Raw genomic sequence first — 20170 nt, 5'->3', positions numbered from 1 at the left:
CTTGGTGACAGCCAGGCCGAGTGTCCGAGAGCAACAGGGATGTGATGGATCTGAAAAGAGGAACTGGCTGTGGGAAGCCCTGGGTGACCCTTTGGAGGGCCTTGGGCACACCAAAGATCACAACCTCTATGTGTCTTGAAGTCACTGGTCAGAACATCAGCTGGACAGAGCCCTGAAAGGCTGATCCAGATGAGGACACTAAGACCCAGAGTGGAAGAGCTACCTTGCTAGTTAGGGATGTGGGGCTAGAGTCTCTCTGAGGGAGTTCATAGGCTGAGGATACTAAGGAGAGAGCCTGTATCAGGGAGAGAGGTATGGGCTCATGTCTTGACTCAACCCTGCTGTGATGTTTTGTTCAAGTCTTTCTCTGGAACTCTGTCCCGTCTCCTGTGATGGATGGTTCCTTCCTCTAAGGTCCCCAAGCAGAAGATGGCAGGAAGATCTATTTCTTCATTGGGAGACAGTGGTACCAGATGCTCATGCAGTAACATTAATGTCTGCCACAGCCATGGATCACCAGGTGATCCTGACATTCCAGGCCCTGTTCCACCACCTCCACGAGAGTATCTCTGCAGGTGTCTCCCACATGATCTCTCCCTCTGGCCTCCTGGCCCCTCCCTACCTCATTTTATTGCCTCGGTGTTTGGGGGCATTGTGTCTGACTCTGGATAGAATGTGTAACCTGTAGTGGACAGGGCATTGTGTCTGACTCTGGTAGAATGTGTAACCTGTAGTGGACGGGGCATTGTGTCTGACTCTGGATAGAATGTGTAACCTGTAGTGGACGGGGCATTGTGTCTGACTCTGGTAGAATGTGTAACCTGTAGTGGACAGGGCATTGTGTCTGACTCTGGTAGAATGTGTAACCTGTAGTGGACGGGGCATTGTGTCTGACTCTGGATAGAATGTGTAACCTGTAGTGGACGGGGCATTGTGTCTGACTCTGGATAGAATGTGTAACCTGTAGTGGACGGGGCATTGTGTCTGACTCTGGTAGAATGTGTAACCTGTAGTGGACGGGGCAGGAGAGGAGACAACTGGGAAAACTCCAGGGACACTTTTACCAACTTAACAGCAAAGAGGACTTCACGTAAGTGATCCCCACCATGAGAGGATCTCTGTACTTGTCTCTGGCCTCCTCAGCAACTCTGGGGTCTTCCTCATTCTCCCCAAGTGGGAGGAGAAAGGGCTCAGATGTCTTGAATGTCACCTGCTGATGGACAGTGGTGTCTTAAGTCTCGCAGCCAGCTAGGCAGCATAGAGCCGAGGGCTTGAGCCTACATGCCACACTTGGTGCGTGTCAGGACTCTGGGAAGTCTGCAGTACCACCGAGAGCCTGGAGTTGTGGGTTGTCAGAATGTGGCTGCCTGGACCTAGGGAAACAGGGAGGTAGGTGGTGCCATCCTCTGTTTTCTGATGTCTCTGACAGGCAGTGACTGTTGGTCCTAGGAGCTTAGGGTATGGAGCATGAAGACCAGGAATCCTTAGAGAGTTAGTGCCTGAGACACAGGGAAGCTGTTTTAAATGTCAGACCCATGGGATCTTTAGACTCAGGACTTTGGGGGACATCACATGCCTGAGGAGGGGTAAGGGTCTGAGCCCAGGGCTGCTCCCGAAGGTTTCTGTAGGACTGCTGTGGAGACAGCAGGTGGGATTCCTCACTTCTTGCCCTGTTTCCACACGGCAGCTCCATTTTCATTGAATTTCTGTGTTGGAGTTTCACTTGGGAAAAGGGTTTTTCTGCTTAAGTGTGAAGAATAACATTTGCCAGGGCTTGCACTGTGTGGCAGCTCCATGCCAGGACCCACCGTAGCCTGAGAGGTTGTTTCTGGCAGTGGGTGGACAAGCCTGCAGGCCAGGGCCTCCTGGAAGGGGGTGCAGGCTGCTCCAGGCCACTGTCTCCTCCCCCTCTCGCTCCTGCTGTGTTGTTGCTCTATCCAGAGAACACTCTTAGTCTGTCGCCCTGTTGACTGGGGTGACAGTTTAATAGTAGCTTCCTGGGCTGTCATTTAAATCTGCCTGCCAGGTTAGTAGGCCAGGGGCGGGCTGGCACGCCCCCTGCCCCCACCCCGGATCTTCATTCTGCTGGCAGCAGTCGCCTTGGCAACCCCAGGGCCTGGCAAGCTCTGCAGAAGGGTAACTGTGTGGGGAGCAGCCCTTTCATCTCCCCGAACAGGGTACAAGTGGCCCAGCTGCCTTAGGGCTGGCTGCAAGCAGAGCCAGGCCACCCGGTGCTGGCCTAGGCCTGAGAGAGGAAGTGGAAGCAGCTGAGTCCCCTGGGCAGGTTCTGAGGTGGAAACTTTCAAGTCTTTGGCTTCTTCTTCCTTCCGTGGGTAGGGACCCATTCCAGGTCACTCCACGGCAGTGTTGAGCTAGACTCCACCTTTCTTATTGGGCTCTGCTCTGCCTCTCTCTGAAGCTCAGAGGGAAGACGGAATCTGCAGCCCTGATGTCGCCCACCTCCCTGGCCCAGGTGGCTGGACTCAGTCCCTGATTTGAGCACTTATGTTCCTCCAGTGAGAACCCTTGAGCTCATCCGGGCTGCTCTTTGAACATCTGTTATCCATGGTCTAGTAGGAGAGGCCCGCAGTGAGATGACTGAGTCCTGTTCTCTCTTGGTGCGGAGATCAAGAGCTTGGATCACATAGCGTTTCCCAGATATGGCTCACTGGACTTTCTTTTCTTGGCACATTAATAGACATAGCATCCAGAAGGGGGAAATCTCTTCATTAAACCAAATGGGAGGTACTGGAAGAAACAGCCCATCAGGTATCTGCTGCAGACTTTTGTGGGGGCTTCTCCGTGGGGAAGGCATGAGCAGATGGCCGCCAGACTCTTTGCCTGTGTCCTGACTCTCTTCCTCTGCTAAGGGCCATTGGTCCATGCTGCATAGCCTTATAGAATCGCAAAGCAAACAGAGCCATGGGTCTCCCTGGCTGCTGGATAAGCAGTTCTGTGCTTAGCCAGGCACTGAGTGGGTCCCTGGGTGAGCTCAAGCAAGGTCAAACTGAGCCTCCAAAGGGCAGTTTTGATGCCAGGCAGAGCAAGTTGGCTGCTAGCCTGGTAGAACTCACAGGCTCCATGATACTTGCTGCTCCCCGCCACCCGCTCTCACCCCAATCCCTTACAGACTGTGCTGTTTCCTCCAGTCCAGGCCTGTTAGCCCTTCCCAGAACACCCTTCACCACCACCCCCATCCGCAATAGGCACCTCCTTCCTTGAGCACAGTCTCCCTCCGGTGACCTAGGAAGGTCTCTCAGGCTTCCTGGCTGCACAGTTGGCCCAGATATCAATACCTGAGCTCAAGTGTAGCCTCCCACAGCTATATGCTGTGATCTTGAGCTGTCACTCCTCTGGGAACTCTGGCTTGGTGGGACATTCTCTTGGCCGTGATGAGCAGCTGGAGTATTGGAAGTTACATCTCTGTTCAGGAGAGCGTGGGTGGGATCCTCAGTTTGAGGCTATGCATTGTCTGGGGAAGGATGCCTCTGGGGGTGGTAAGTGGGAGTGATGAGGGATCATAATAATTGCCAAGATCATCCAGGGGCTGAGAGCTGCTGAAGGACCAATCAGCACCATGCCTCCATCTCCTGAGGAGGAGCACACCCACATGTGTTGACTGACAACCCAGCATCACAGACCATTTAGCTGGGGCCGGGACTGTGACTTTACCCTCCTCAACCATGTCTCCCTTTGTGTCTCAGTGCTCAGATCCCTAGCGCCATCCCAACCCATTTGTCCCTCATAGCAACCCTGTGTTTTGTGGGGCTCAGAGAAGTAGTATATCTTGAATAAGGTCACACAGCTACAGATGGCAGAAGAGTCCCTTTGACCATGAACTGTCTGATGCTTTCCTTTGCTTGTGTTATTATAAATAGCAGTGGCTCCCACTTCCTTTGTCCTGAATTTCCCACTGTCCTCTGTTCTTCCCTGGGGTAGGCCCCTCCCCGCCACCCTGTGGAATCCCAAGTCCTTTGTAGCAGTCCATCTGTTGCCATGGCACCAGATTATGATGTCGCAGACCCTGGATGACTATGTATCACTCCTGCAGTGTGGAGTACAGGGGCTCACAGAGGTGGGCATTGTACAAGGGGCAGACTGGCACAGAGGGACATAAATCCCTGGAAACAGGGAACCACAGCCTGGAGCCCAGCTGGGGAATTGCCCTGGGAACCAAAGCCAAGGCCAGGAGAGTAGGGTCTGGCATGGCCTGCAATGATAGCCCTGACTGACTGCTTGGCCTCTTCTGTGGCAGGGCTGAACTAGCCTGGTTACACTGGAGGGACCTGAGGATGCTGAGCTTATTCTCTGAGCTCTTTTTGCCTTTTGTCCTGGGGCAGTGCTACACAAGATAGCCACCTCCCTACTGACTTAGAGACAGAAGGGACTTGCTCCCAGTCCCCTAGTGAAGAGGTGGACATGCCAGGATTCATCTTAAGCTTCTGTGCCAGATCCTTCTATGTGATTTCAGAGGTCTAAAACAACGCCTTCAAAGGTGGTTTAGCCTAGTCTCAAACCTGAAAGTGATCGTGCTGCCTCAGTTTCTCCCAGGGTAGTCCATTACCCAAGCCCAGGTCACCGTAGGCCAGGTTTCTGCTGTACACTTTTGGGCACATGGCAAGGGTATATATACCTGTGGGGAAAGTGCCTCTGTGCTGCTTGGTTGCCTTGCCACACGATCCCTGAGGTTTGAGGGGCATCTATCTCAGGAACCTTTGCTCTTTACCTGCCAATACCTTGGGTAGCTGCAAATCCTAGTGGAAAGGGATTTGCCTGCCTTTGGCAGCCGCCACACAGACCCCTGCAGCCCTTCTTCCGCCACCTACCCACTCTCCTCTGAGCCTCAGTTTCCTCTGTGAAAGGAGTAATCCCAGCCACCAGGATAGTTGTGAGGGGTTCCTAGGATTTGGGGTGAAAATGACCAGGATACTGGAACAGTCTGTTCCTAAGTCTGCCATGGGCCGGGTGGCCCTGAAACTGTCATTTCTAACACTTGACTGCTATGGCTTCCATGCCCAATGTCTGTCATGTCTTAGCATACAGGGAGAGACCAAGCTCTCCCCTACGTTCTCAGAATGCCCAGAAAGAATGCTGGGATGTTATCTGGCTGGCTGAGTCCCTGCATCACCTCGTGCCAGCTGTCTCACTCCTTGGCAGGCAAAGTCCCAGGCTTGCCCCCTTATTTGAGCATCTTGGACTTGCTGTCCTGTTCTCTGTATTCCCAGGGCAGAGGCTTATTGGATACTGGGTCTGTCACTGTCTCCTCAACTTATTTGGGGGCTTTTCTGACACACTGCGCCACCGTTTAGGGATTGTGCTGGTTGAAAGAGCAGGTTTTTGACTTGACGGGTTCATATCTGCTCTCACTTAGCATGTGATCTAGGACATATAACTTAATAGCTTTCCTTGGGACTCTGCTTATGTCAAGTGGGGAAATATCAGGCTGTTTGTCCTAGGGTTTCCTGAGTAAAACATCCAGCAGAGACTGAGAGAACTGAAAAAATAAAAAAGAGGCATCTATCTTAGGAAGACATGAAGAAAATTCTTCAGAATACAGATGTACCATCAGGGATGCCGTGGAAAAGCAAAGCAGACATGAAGTGGAGCCAAAGAAACCAGTCACTTCCCCCAAAACCCTGCTAGGCAACTGGAGGTTCACAAGATGGGAAAACCAAAACAAAACAAAAAATCCTTAGGTCATGGAATGTGCATCCCAAGGGGAAGGAGCCCTGTCCTGGATGTGTAAGAGTAGAGAGGCCAGGCATGGGCTTGGTGTCCTCCTGGGGTCTGCCCTGAGTTGGGTCCTATGTGGAATCTGACATGGTACCTGTTGTGGAGGGGCAGGAAAAAAGCAAGCCACACCAGACCACAGAATCAGCGAGGACACAGAGCAGAGGGCATCAGATTTAAGGGCACAGGCCAAAAGCAGCCTGTGGCTGGACTTTGAAAACAAAAGTGTATGGAAACACAGCCCTGTTCACCCACCTCTTTCTGCCGGGGCTCTGCTCACAAGAGCAAAACTGAGGTGCAGGACTGAGCCTGTGCAGCCTAGAGCCCCAAACAACTACCATCTGTACCAAGCTTAGCAGGCTATAGAGGACCACTTAGAGAGACGGTTTTCAGATGACAGCCTGAGCGGAGTGCCATGGTATTACTGTTGTGTAGGGACCCGCAGTAATCAGGGTGGGGCCGATTGAGAAGTTGGAAAGGGAAAAGAAAGGAGGAAGACTTAGCCCCTAGAAAGGGGCAGTGTCCAGATGGCCCTGACACCATATTTGGTGCCACTGTCATTCAGGAAGAGGACTGGACTCCCAGGCTCCATAAGGACACTACCCTGCCAGTTCTAGGACCTCTTGACCTGTGACTACCTACTATGTGCAAAAGATTGTATCTTGAGGACTGGAGAGATGGACCCAAGTACAATTCCCAGTGCCCACATGGCAGTTCACAACTGTCTGTAACTCCAGTTCCAGGGGATCTGACACCCTCGCACAGACATGCAAGCAAAACACCAGTGCATGTAAAAGTAAAAATAAATAAATAAATAAATAAAGATTGTGTCTTACGGAATCCCCTTCCCTTTCCTTACAAAGAAGCCAAAGGCAGAGAAGGCAAAGCATCTGACTTGAGAGTACATGGCAAAGCAGAATAGCCAAGACATAAACTCAGGCCTGCTGGCCCCTGTACAGAGCGCTCCTTTCCTGACACCACTCCTGGACCCCCAACCCAAGCCTAGAAGCTGAATGCAGGCGATGTTGACAAGTCTGACTTTTAGGGTTCATGATCATGAGCTCCCTGGCGCTTTTCCAAGGGGCCTGGTTATGTAGTGGTATAGGCAGGTGAAGACAAAAGTCTCTGATTTTTAGGGTTCATGGTCATGGACTCTCTGGTGCTTTTCCAAGGAGCCTGGTTATGTGGTGGGCTAGGCAGGTGAACTGCCTGCAGGAGGAGTTGAGAAGTGGGGTGGCGGGAAGTGGTGGTGCCAGCCTTGCTGGACTTGAGCTCCCTACTTACGGACCCTGTGGGAGGTTTGGGGTGTACCTTTAGGCTGAGCACAGCCCAGCTACCCATTTGCTACCTGATTCTGTCTTAGAGAAACATTCTATATGCTCAGCAGACCTTTATGCTCTTTCGTATCTTCGTCCCACAGCCAAGAGGACCTGTGCAGACAGCGACTTTACCTGTGACAACGGCCACTGCATCCCGGAGCGCTGGAAGTGCGATGGCGAAGAGGAGTGTCCTGATGGATCTGATGAATCGAAGGCCACTTGTGGTGAGTCTTGCCCTAGACCTCAGTTTCCTCACCAGCATTTTCGAGCTGGCAAGTTGTTGGGCTCACGTGAGACGGTCAGAGGATACTCTGTGCCGGGCCCTCTGGGGAGTGGAAGGCTCCTGGTAAGCAGTCAAGTGTTTAGTTGCTCACTGGTCGCCTGTGTCCCCCCTTTCTTCTAGCACCTTTGTAGGTTTGACTATTCCTGCGGCACCAGGAGTTAGAATCAGCCCCCAAAAGCTGCTCCGAAGCAGCCCTGGCTCATCTTCCGGGCCCCCTGCTCTCATTTTTGAGGATCTCAATTGTAATTCCAGTGGCACTAAGGGCAGCTGGTGCTTGTTAATCATTTACTGTGTGCCACACCTCGCTAAGCCTTTTGTATGCCATCATCCCTTTTATCTTCAGAGCAGCCTCTAGGGGCAAGAACTACTACTTTCTGCATTTTCAAAAGGAGCACGCTGAAGCTCAGAGAGTTGGTGTGATTTGTCCGTGGCCACCCAGCCAGGACTTCAGGGCCCAGCTCTTCCCTCTGTGTTGGGTGAGCTGAGTACAGGAGGCCTGTTCTTCATGGCTAGCTAGATGGTGGCAGAAGGAAGCAGGGTGAGGTGGCATAGCTGGTGCTCCAGGACTGCTTTGTCTCTCGGGATTTCTTTTCTAGGCTCTAATCCTCAAAGCAAACTTAGACCTGGCAGGTCATTCCCTGACATTTGTTAAATTAAAAAGGAGATGAGAAGGGGGAGGGGGAGGACCCAGTGGTCCAGAGGCAGAGCTTCTGTAGTGCGAGCCTGAGACAAAAGGCTGGGGGAAGCACGTGGAGACGGTGGGACTAGGGGGGATCCAGGAGCCCCTCTCTGGGACTAACATTTGCCCCAGAGGTAAAGACAGGGACAATGAAGGCCAGAGTCCCATCTAAGGCTGCCGCTAATGATAGCTGGGTTTCCTTGTCTCCTAGCAACAGAGCTACCAGTTTCCAAGACAGAAAGAGAAAGGGAGAGCAAGAGAGACCCCCAACCTCAGACAAAGGGCCCCTCATTTCCTCGGCAGCTGCCAAGCCCTCCCCAGTTTTACTGCAGGCCCCATCCTTTCCTTACCATACCAAATGCCACTCCATGCTGTCCTGGAGGCGTGTAGGCAGAGGGAAGCCCAGTGCTTTCTCCCGCTCTGCCAAAGGAACAAAGCCTCACCACACTTGCCTGTGACTGTCATCCTCATGCCAGCCTAGAGAGAGGGTAGTGGATTCCCCAGACGGGACCAGGCCATGGCTGCTCAGTTGAGAAGGGACAGAGTCGTGTGTCTCTAGAGAGTTTCTAGGGGTGGTTTGCAGCTCCACCCTAAAGGTCAGCCTGTTCTGCCTCGACCCGGGCGTGGGTAGGGGCTTTGCGGACATTATTGGGGGAGGAGGGGCTGTCTTGTTCCCCTTCTCTCCACATCTCCGTCTCGTGGTATTGCTTCCTCCTTGCCCTCTTGGGGCCTACTCACCTATCCCCCTCTCTCTCCTGGGCTCCCTCCCTTCCTGCTCATGCTTCCTGCCTCCAGCCTCCCTCCTGCTACCCTCTCTCCCATCCTGCCTATTTCTCTATCTTTCTTCCCCAAAACGCCAGTGCTCACTGCCTTCCTACCTCGTGGTCTGTGCTGGACCCACACTGCACACTCATCCTGATTCCTAGGCCTCCTTATATTTAACAGCTGAACAGCTAGAGCCCGAAAACTTGATAGACCCACCTCACAGACACACAAACAGCCTATTTGTGGCAAGTACCTCTCCAGTGACAAAAGACAGGATTTTCAGGCTTTCTGAGATTCATGGGAGCAGCAGCTGGGATTGAAGAGGCCCAGCTCCCTGTGGATTACCCAGGCAATTGCTGTGAAAACCTGTCTCTGCTGCATGCCCCCCAGTATGGGTCCCAATCTAGAATCCCATAGATGTTCCTGTTTTAAGATTCCTAAATTCTTAGTAGTCCAAGACCCACTTTCTGCCCTTGTCCAGGGGGGGTACAAAGTCTGGGATCCCTACTCCCTGAACCACTGCATTGGTCAGAAGCAATGGCCACGGGTTCTGTCACTAGGGAGGGCTGCCTGGAAGAATCAGCCAGAGAAGACCTTGAAGACCAGGCAGAATTTGGGGCGGCAGGACTGGTAGCAGGCTTACTCACAGCTTCCCAATGAATGAAAACCCAGCAGCCAACCCGTTGTCCATTTAATTGGTGTTGCCATAGCAACCTCCATAGCCTACCAGGTTTCTGGGACTGTGCCAGCTCCCAAGATAGAGCCTTACTCCTCACCTCTAACAGAAAGATTATAGATAGAAGAGTGTAGTAGGCTTGAGATCTGATTCAGTTGGGTCAGGTCTTTGCCTTGAAACCTCATATAAGTTGTCCAGCCTTCCTGAGCCTCAGTTTCTCCTTTTGTAAAGTGATATGGTGATATTTACCTTATAATGGGTGTATGACTCCGCTGAGAAAATACAAGAATTGGAGTAAGTGCCAGTGTTGTTTATTATTGTTCATGGACCGCAGCATCTCTGCCCCCAACATTACAGTTTATTAGGATATCAGGACACTAATTTTGTACTATTAAAATACTATGGGCTGGGGGTGTGAGAAGCAGAGGGACCTGGGATAGGTACTTATCAGATACAGCCAGAGTCACAATGGGAAAGCCCAGAACATTTGCCTAATGAAAGTATCATTTGGGCTCTAATTATAGCTCTCTTGATTGGAGCAGTCTCTGACCCACCTTCAGGCATCTGTGGGGAGGGTACAGGCAGACAGGGAGAGGAGAGAGTGGTTCAGGGGAATGAGCTACAGATCTGGGTGTTGCATGCTGCATGTGAATTTTCCCCTTGCATCTTAGCAGCTAGAAGGGGCCCTTACTGCTCACCTCTGCTCACCTGCTTCTTATAGATGAGGGAGTACAGGCCTGGAGATCTGAGATCACCCATTTTGCCTGATGCTGTGTGAAGGAGCCTAGTGTAACTCTGCTCCTTCAGGATGACAGGGTGCTTCCTAATGCAGGGGCCCAGTCAAGTGACACTGTGGTTGCTATGGTCCACTTGGAGCAGGTAATCCCCATTTGTCCCTAAAACTCAAGTCTCTAAAACTACAGACCAGTGAGTAGCCACTAGGTACTATCAACAAACATTTTCCTTGTTCCTTGATGTATTAGCTTATACCTGTGGGTTTGGATTTCTGGGACAGTATTCTCAGGAAATTAGTAAATGCCTTCAGTTGCTTCAGGGTGGAGTTTTAAGCCCCTCACCAGTGTTGTGAGGAGGCAGTGCAGTTATGATTATTGCTTCTGCCCGGGACACTTGGACAGCAAATCAGAAGTGTCCCTTGGGAGCATCTGTCCCAGAGAGAAAGGCTGTACGGGGGTGTCATGAGACACATGAGCTCCTGTGCACTCCCGTGGGGTGATACCAGCCTCCCCACCAGTCATTTACATTTTCATCGCATGAGATAAGATAAGAGCAATTGTGTCCTGAGCTCCAGTGTATTCCAGGCTTTTGAGAACAGGCACTTCCACACTGCCTCATACAAACCCCATTTGCAACAGAGGAGACCAGGGAGCATAGAAATTAAATGCCTTGCCTAAGAACTTTAGTGTTAGCAAATGAGATTTGGACCTAGGTTTATTGACTCTAAAATCCAAGTTCCTTCACCTATACCAACTTGCCTATGGTCTTGGCTTCAAGGATCCTGGGAGTAGCCATCAGATGGCCATGTCGCTCAGCCTAGATGAGCAAGGAAAGGCTAGCTGAGCATCTCACTGACCTCTCCAGCCGTGCTGGGGAAAGCAGTGGTGTCCTCCTGTGCAGTGGCTGTACAGCATGGACCTGGGATGGAGGTTCAGCTCGTCTCTCTCCATAAGATTCTCAGCCTGCAACTTACACTCTCCAGGCTTTCCTCTCTGCCTGGGAGATGCCCATCAGCAGTCCCTGCAGCTGCGCAGTGGAGAGGCCTGACCCGGAGCCTGGAGCCTCAGCTTTGGGGAATAGCTGTACCACAAGAGAGGCACAAGCAGTGTGGTTTCAGGAGAGACAGGCATTTGACACACCTACCTCTCTCTGGGCCCTGGAATACCACTCCAGGAGACGCCTGTCAACTTGGTCTTCTTGGTCTCTTTTGTCCTGGCATTCCGAAGAGCCTTGGCACTCTAGGGGTGAAGGAACCAGTAGTAGGCACTGCTGGGTCCTTGAGAGCCTGTAATTAGAACTGTCTATTTAGGGATACAGCAAATGCCTTATTAATTATAAAGAAAGGAAGCAGACAGATTGTTTAATCATTGTCCTTGTTGAAAGGTTATGCTGTTAACTGTATAAATATTCATTAAAAGTTCAATCGGCTGCCTGCTGCAGGACCAGGCCTCCGGAGGTGGCGCATCTGGCCAAAGGCTGTTTCAGTCACCTAGGCATGGGGAAAGAGAATTTGGGGCTGTGTCTCTGCCATGCATGGTTTGATGGAAGGACAGGGCTTTTGTCAGAGGAACCCAGATTCTATCTTTAATGTGCTGTGCACATTTAGGTGAGCTACTTTATGTCTCTGAACTTTAGGACTGCTCACAGCCTTCTTCCTTCCAGGATTAGGGTGAGGGGCATGCTGGGCATCTTGGTTGGTTCTGGCTAAATGCCACAGACTGGCCTGGGTAAACTGTACATAACAGAAACCTAGTGCATACAGTTCCATTACATGTACAGGGTCTAGTGAGGTCCACTCCTCACAGAGCTGCCTTCTCACCCAGACCTTCACAACAGAGGGCATGGAGGCTACCTCGAGCATTTATATTCTATATAATTTTCATTGTGTATGTTCATGTACATGGTACTGTGTTCCATAAGGACATTTTCATACAAATACATATCGTGTTAAGCATATTCTTCTTTCCTCTCCTCTCCTGTTAGCTCTTTCATTCCTCTAGATAATTTTGCTTCTATTTTAATGTCGTATACACACACTTAATTTTATATATTAATATAAAATTAGAACCACAAATGAGAGAAGACATGCAATATTTGTCTTTCTGAGTCTAGCTTAATTTGCTTAATGTGATTATCTTCAATTGCATTCACTTTCCTACAAATGGCATAACTTTGTTCTTCATGGCTGAAAAAAAATCCCATTGTGTATATATACCACATTTTGTTTGTATCCATTTCTATAAGAGGGCACTGACCCCACTGGTGAGGGCGCTGCTCTTATGACGTAATTGTCTCCTAAAGGCGAAGTGGAGTGGGGAACCAACTCCTCCGCCTGGCGCAGTCTGACCCACTCAGGTGCTTGTAACGGTGGCCCTTTCAACTCCCTGTGAGACCCAGTTCTCCGAGCACTCGCTCTGGGTTAGTGCTTAGTGGTTGTCTCGTCCTTCCACTCCGCTGCTCTCTCGGGGATTTGCAAACATTTGGACACCTGTATCACTGCTAGTGTGCCATGGTGTTACAAAGAGATGAGGTGTGCCATATCCTCCATGTGCAGATTTTTAGCTCTGCTCTCACCTAGAAGTGCTTGTGTTGAGAGAACTTACTAAATGTAGGTTCCAGGCCTGGAGCATGGCTCAGCCATTAAGAGTGTGTTCTACTTTTCCAGAAGGCCTGAGTTTGGGTCCTCCTCCCACCAGCACTTCCACACACGTAGCAGACACACGTTCACACGAAGAAAACTATAAAAAATTTAAAAATGCAAATTCCTTGGCTTTCGACATCTAGATCAGCCAATATAACTTGAGACCCAGTCACTCGAGCTTCTGTCTCTTGGTTAGAGTACGTTCTGGGAGACAGCTGGTCAGCTCCAGCTGCTTCATGGTCTAAAGTATCAAGAAGTGCTCAGGGTTCTCCAGTGTTGGTGACAGAAGAGCCATCTCCAGATGCCCATCCCCCTTCGTCACTCCAGATGATAACCCAAAGTGGTCTTTTGGGGCGGAGGGTTGGAGACAGGGTTTTTCTCTGTGTAGTCCTGGCTGTGCTAGAACTGGCTCTGTAGACCAAGCTGACCTCCAACTCAGAGATCCACCTACCTCTGCCTCCCGAGTGCTGGAAGTGAAGGTATGCGCCACCACCTCTTAGCAAAAGTGGCCATTTCAAGTATGTATGTATGTATGAATATATGTATGTATGTATGTATTCTTTTAGGTATGAGTCCTCAGTCTGCATTTCTGTGGGCCGAAAGAGGGCATCAGATCCCATTATAGATGGTTGTGAGCTACCATGTGATTGCTGGGAATTGAACTCAGGACCTCTGGAGGAGCAGCCAGTGTTTTTAACCACTGAGCCATCTCTCCAGCCCCCACTCCTCCACCGCCAAGTGGAATTTTAAGAGCTCACTGAGTGTCGGTGCTTTCCAGAGCCCTACCTGACAGTTATTTCATGTAGAGTGAATATATGAATTCCATGTTCCCATTGGACTGCCTTATTCATGGCAAGTGTTCCAAACCTGTCCACATTTGTGGTCCACATGGGGCTGAAGGCGCTCTTCCCCAATACATAGTATGTAAAATTCTAGGGACCTTGATTTAGACGCCTGCCCCAACCCACTTTCCTGTGCCTTTTCTTGTCTCGGACCACTTTTATTCATCTCTGTGGCCTCTCACCACCAACCACAGAAATGAGATGAGAGGAAACATCAGAGTGAGACATGAGTTACCATTCTTCTGAACGTACAGAACTGTTTCCAGCGCTGATATCAGACACAGCTGCCATATCTTCATGTCATTCTTGTGTGTGTGAGAGAGAGACAGAGACAGACACTCAGGACTCACGCAGCAGTGCTCAATCTTACCCACTGAATGGATAAACAAGCCTGAGTCTCATCCAGTATGTGTAGATGATAATAATGGGGAATATGGACTGAGCCTAGGATGGATGGACTTCTAAACATTTTATAGACATTAATCTGGTCATTACAACCATCCTATGCAGTGAGTCATAGCATCATCTACACTTGGTTGAAACAAAGAGAAATATTTTAGGCCAAGGTCACGTGGCCAGTGAATGACTGAACTATGATTCGAACCCAGGCAGCCAGCCTTCAGAGCCCACATCCTCACTTTTCATGCTGGAGGCCAAAACATAACCCTCACCTTGCTGGGTTATTATGAAGATGAAATAGAAATGTCTAGCACTGTGCCTGGCACAATTCAGAGACCTGAAGCTGGGACGCCTGCGCCCTGGAGAAGTCAGCAGGGAGCCAACCAGAAAGGTCGAAGATTCATCTGCCCCAGCTGTCATGTGGAGTAGGGAGAGCTCAGAGTAAGAGCTGCCCCCGGTCCTGAATAGGGTTCTCATTCTTCCAAATTGAGAATCAACCCTGGGGCTCTAGGCCCCTGATTGAGTCAGCCTCTGATTGCGCTGCAGTAATTATAGCTGTGCAGTCCCGCTGGGCCCTGCACGTGGAGGTTGTTCTCAGCGGTGGGCTCGGCACTGTCTTACAGAGACTTAAAATTGTTGCTGCTAGGGTTTTGGTGAGCCCTCCAAACCCACGGGTTCAAATTACGGAGCTGCTGGTCTGGAAGGTACACTGAGGTCTGTTAGGCATACCTTACCCAAAGGCACACAGTGGGAACACAGCAAGGGTGTAGCAGCTCCATATTGTGAGATCTTAAAGGGAAGATGGGTAGGGCCCTTGGATCAAGAAAGACTTGGAGCTGGGCGCTGGTGGCGCACGCCTTTAACCCCAGCACTTGGGAGGCAGAGGCAGGTGGATCTCTGTGAGTTCGAGGCCAGCCTGGTCTACAAAGTGAGTTCCGGAACAGCCAGAGCTGGTATACAGAGAAACCCTATCCTGAAAAACCAAAAGAGTAAAAAGAAAAAAAAAAAAAGACTTGAATGTCTTGGACTAGGAGAGCATGAGAGAGTGTTAGGTGAGGCAGTGTGGGGTGAGGTCAGATTTAGGATTTAGGATGCCTTTGGAGAAGATTGGCTTCCAATGAAAAGACACGGGGCAGGACGGCCCTAGTGGACTGCTAGGGACTTACACCAAGCAGCAGGACTGGTTGGTGCTGTATCCCGTAGCTAAGCCATGAACACCGGATGTCTGTCTCTGCAGCCAGGGAAGAGTGTCCCGATGAGAAGCTGAGCTGTGGACCCAGCAGCCACAAGTGTGTGCCTGCCTCGTGGCGTTGCGACGGAGAGAAGGACTGTGAGGGCGGAGCGGACGAAGCCGGCTGTCCTACCTGTGAGTCCAGAACCCCGTTGTCTGCCAAGCAGTTGGGTACTCTCAGCAGTGGGGGACCCCTTCTTGGAAGGGGCCCGTTTCTCTGTGGGGCCTGGTAGGTGGAGAGGGAAGAATAACGATGAGAACGTTAGAAACGGCTGGGCCCCTAGACATGTTCCTCTGTCATCCTCACGACCACCTCATGAAGAGCCACTACCATCCCCATTTCATGGGTGAGGAAACTGAGGCTCAGACAGGGAGGAAACGTGCCCAAGACTGAGGGTTGGAACTGAGATTCAAAGTCAGGTCTAACACACAGCCTTCTGCCATGTCTGACATCTGCTCATCCATTCTACAAGTCAACTGATCTCCAAGCAAGAGCAGGGGAACGAAAGGCTGGGCTGTATGAAGGTGGAATCTGGTGCCAGGGCACCGGCAGCACTGGGAATGGGGCGTGTGCTGACAGATGCCTAGGGTGTAAATGATGACTGCTGCTCGAGTCTCAGACTGGGGCACGCATCACATACAGAGAAGATACTCCCATCAGCCTCAGCAGGGACAGATGGACGTGGTCATTGGGACCATTCCACATGGCTGAACTTCAAACACAGGATTATCTCCTTCTCAGAGAGCAGGCCAGGAAGGTTTGGGGGTGGGGGGCATGGTCCGGCTCATGTTGCTTTCCTGGTTATCCTGGGTACCTGCTATGTGCCAGGTCTGGAGTAAGGTTCTGAAGGGTACGATAAGGCGATCCTATAATCTTCCCCTGGAGACTACCGACTGGCCTGGGCTGGAATTCAGGAGTGTGCATGTCAGGCACTTGTCCACCACTGCCTCTCAGAGCATCTCCTCACCCCACCCAGTCTCTCCTGGCCATCCCTCCTGGTCCAGGAGCAAGACCATCTCCTCCTGAGGCTTCTGAGATTCCAAATGTGAGGGCTGAGGGGTCTGAAGAAGTGTATGGATGGGGCAGGGGTCCTGGCGAGTGTCTGCACTCCAAAGCCTCAGTGCTGGCACTGGCTTCAGCTGTGGTAGTTTTGTGAGAACTTCTCACCCATGCCAGTCACCCTTTCCTCTCACCACCCCCAGCCTTATAATCAAATGATGCTTCCAGTATAAAACTAGCAGCCACTATTGCAATGAGTGGGGGGTTGGGTACCTGACCAGGGCATGTTGGGACAGGGACATCTCCTGTTAATTACAGGAGCTAAAGGTATTAGAAAGGATTATCAGGCCCTCTGTGGCCTGGGCAGAAAAGGAACCTTCCCTTCAGCAGTTCTCTGAATGTAGGGAGTGGGGTCCCTGGGCCTTAGTAGTGGGATCTTCCAGTGACTGTTGGCTTCAGAACCTTGTTGAGAATCCAATGTTATGAAGCACTTCCTGTCAGGACTCTCAGGAGACAGACTCTTCTCTCCCTGGGTATGTAAAGTGTCTAGACAGGCAGGAGGATGTCAGCAGCAGCAGCATCTTGGGGAATGTGGCACCAGAGAACACATGCTTTTCCCTCTGATGCCCCCACATCCCAAAAACCCAGAAGGGGGAAAATGCAGCTGTCGGAAACTTAGTAGAGCTGTCAGGAAAACATGACAAGGTCTGCCTACATTGTAACACCGAAGACATCACTTTATTTTATGTTCAGTAAATGAAAGTTGACATCATGGCACTGGAAAAATAGAAACATGGACCCTGGGCGCCCCCATATGGAGAGATATGGAACTGCCAACGCGATGTAATAGCCACAGCATTTCTGACCCACCTGAGTCCCAAGGCCAAAGGCTGAAGACCTGAAAGAGGGGAGGAGGCTTGATGGAGGAGGGAATGGGTGCTTGAAAACAGCTGACACTCCAGAAAGTGAGGGAAAACAATCAACAGGAAAGCTGAGAGAAGTCAGAGTAGGAAGGAATTGCCCCAAACCTGAGTTCTGGGTCTTTTGTTACAATGCAACCCTGAGCAAGGTGCTCCCCTCTCTGAGCCTCAGTTCTCTCAGCTGTAAACTAGCACCTGGGCTGGCTGGGCTCTAAGGCCTTTCCTGTGGACTCCATGCTAGCCTACCAGAGGGAGGAAGCCCAGGACCCAAATAGGGCAGGACCTGTTCTTTAATGACTTCATCCACACCCACATCCTGCCAGGGACTCTGCCAGTCCTTAGAATAATGGGGTGTGAAGGACCTGGAACCCCGACGTGGGGTGGCTGTGAACAGCACTAGACAGGCTGGGGCAGAAGGAGATTTCCTAAGCAAGGAAACAAACAGCCTGAGTTGGGTGAAGGTGGAATTTGGACCCAGGCACAGGAAGAACACTGACTGAGAACTAAAAGGAACAGTGGGCAGCAGTGGGTTCCCAGGAGATGGCGCAACTTAACAAAACCATGGAGGGGAACTGTGTGCTCCGGGCCTAGTAAATCATCCAGGTGGCCATAGCTGGGTGTGTTCAGGAGTGAGAAGCAGGGACCAGGGTAGTAGATGCCAGGCTGGAGACTTTGTTGTCTCGGCAAAGACCTGCCCTCTCATCTGGTGTCAGTCATGTTACAGATGATTTCCTATCCTGCACGACAATAGGGCTCTGCTGTGTTAGAGCCTCTCGCAGCCCCACCATGCTGCTGGTTACAGAGCAGAAATTCTGCATATTTGCCGAAGTTCAGGGAAGGCAAGTGTGGTTCAAGGTCAGTTAGCATGACTGAGGCCCCTACTTTCAAGTGGCGGTCACTCATACCGTGCTCCCCCTTCAAGTCTGCAACAGGACCTACTCCAGCCTATAGGCGAGGGTCAGAACACCCTGTAACCCCTGTAGCAGGAGCTGGGCTGGGTCATGGGGGATGGGATCTGGACCGGCTCTCTGTCCTGCGCAGTGTGCGCCCCGCACGAGTTCCAGTGCAGCAACCGTTCCTGCCTGGCCTCTGTGTTCGTGTGTGATGGCGATGATGACTGCGGTGATGGCAGTGATGAGCGCGGCTGCTCGGACCCGGCCTGCCCGCCCCGCGAGTTCCGATGTGGAGGAGCTGGTACCTGCATCCCTGAGCGCTGGGTCTGCGATGGCCAGTTTGACTGCGAGGACCGCTCAGATGAGGCTGCCGAGCTTTGCGGGCGAGCGGGCCAGGAGACCACAGCCACGCCTGCAGCCTGCGCCCCCACGGCCCAGTTCACCTGCCGCAGTGGCGAGTGCATACACCTGGGCTGGCGCTGCGATGGCGACCGCGACTGCAAGGACAAGTCTGACGAGGCCGACTGCTGTAAGCCCCCTCCACGCTCCCAGTCCCACCCAGAGCCTGCTGATATGGCCCTCCTACTGGGAGTACATACCCTGCTTTAACAGAGACTTACACTGGGAGAATGAAGTGACTTGCGGGAGGTCACATGGCTGCTAAGGAATGGAGCTCAGATCTGACCCCAGAAGCCAGGCACCTGTTGTCTCTTCTATGAGCACCTGTTCCTGCCCGTCCCTGTTATAGGGAGTCTAGCACTGGTCCTGTCCTAGGAGTGCCTACATGCTGGGCCCGTCAGATTCTGCTGACTGTCCCAGCTGAGTGGGTCCCTTCCAGGACTTTGGCAGACCCCTGCTGCCCTCTCCTGCAGGCACAACTCACACTGTGGCATTTTCTTCTGTGCATTTCTCATCTCTGCACCTGAGCTTCTGGAAAGGGGCTCTTAGTCTCCGGGCTCCCCACCAACACCCAGCACAGTGCCAGGTTCAGGAAAGGTTGACTGAGTGGACCAAATCACTAAGTCATGAGCGCCAGGACTCAATGGAAACCACACGTCTGTGCTGAGGTGGTGGTGGACAGGGAAACAGGAAACTGGAATGCTGTGTGACCTTTGGCAAGGCCTTCCCCCTCTCTGAGCTTCAGTCTCCCCATGTGTACACTAGAGATGCTTTGACTAAGTGTCCTCCGAGGCCTCCTGAGCTCGGTCGCTGTTCCATTCTTTCCGGGGTGGATGTGGCATGAGGTTGTGGGGACAGCTTTCCTAGTGCCATGCTGGTCCTGACCTCCTCTTGCCCCATTTCAGCACCACCGGGACCCTGCAATGAGAACGAGTTCCAGTGTGGGGATGGGACTTGTGTCCTTGCAATCAAACGCTGCAACCAGGAACACGACTGCCCAGACGGGAGTGATGAAGCCAGCTGCCTGCAGGGTGCGTTGCTCAAAAAGGTTGACACCCTCTTGAGGATGGAAGCTCAGCCTGAGGAAAGGCCCTGTGGCCCTCCCTGGCCTGGAGAGAGCAGAAATGGGGGCGTTCTTTCCTTGGTCTCTGAGATGTATTTACCCCTTCAGCATCGGTTACTTGCCCATTATCACTGTAATTGCTTCCCATGGGGTTCTGGGGCACAGGAACTGGACTCTTTTTTTTTTTTTTTTTTTTTAAGATTTATTATGTATATGAGTGCTCTATCATCACATACACCTTTATGCCAGAAGAGGGCATCAGATCCTACTATAGATGGTTGTGAGCCACCATGTGGTTGCTGGGAACTGAACTCAGGACCTCTGGAAGAGCAGCCAGTCTCTTAACCGCTGAGCCATCGCCAGCCCAAGAAGTGAACTTTTAATTAAGGACTTTGTAAAAGCTGAAAAAGGGCTAAGGGGACGTGAGAATTACTAGCTTCCCGCTCTCTGTCTGTACCCAAGGCTTGCCTTACTAGCTCTCAGACTGAGCGGACACTGAATCCTGTCCTCCAAAAAGTCCCTGTCATTCTCAGGTGCTCTGCTCGTCACCACTTGTCCTGACGAAATAGAGGCCCTACCCACTAGCCATGGGGAA

The 20170-nt window shown here is 51.6% G+C and overlaps 1 protein-coding gene across 10 annotated transcripts in view; it reads left to right on the top strand.

Moving 5' to 3' along the window:
* Nucleotides 1-20170, top strand: part of Lrp8 (LDL receptor related protein 8) — a 71996-nt gene that overhangs the window by 23463 nt on the left and 28363 nt on the right. For 6 of the 10 annotated variants that reach the window (XM_057783581.1, XM_057783578.1, XM_057783577.1 and 3 more), the window contains exons 3-6: nucleotides 7151-7273; nucleotides 15307-15435; nucleotides 18262-18642; nucleotides 19418-19543. In XM_057783581.1, coding sequence (XP_057639564.1) covers nucleotides 7151-7273; nucleotides 15307-15435; nucleotides 18262-18642; nucleotides 19418-19543 — 759 coding nt within the window. The remainder of the gene's footprint in view (nucleotides 1-7150; nucleotides 7274-15306; nucleotides 15436-18261; nucleotides 18643-19417; nucleotides 19544-20170) is intronic. The other 4 variants (XM_057783583.1, XM_057783586.1, XM_057783584.1 and 1 more) reach the window with 1 other exon arrangement.

This window comes from Chionomys nivalis, chromosome 11, assembly GCF_950005125.1.
Source record: "Chionomys nivalis chromosome 11, mChiNiv1.1, whole genome shotgun sequence".
In the NCBI taxonomy this organism is placed as follows: Eukaryota; Metazoa; Chordata; class Mammalia; order Rodentia; family Cricetidae; genus Chionomys; species Chionomys nivalis.
This window is presented reverse-complemented; position numbering and strand designations above follow the sequence as displayed.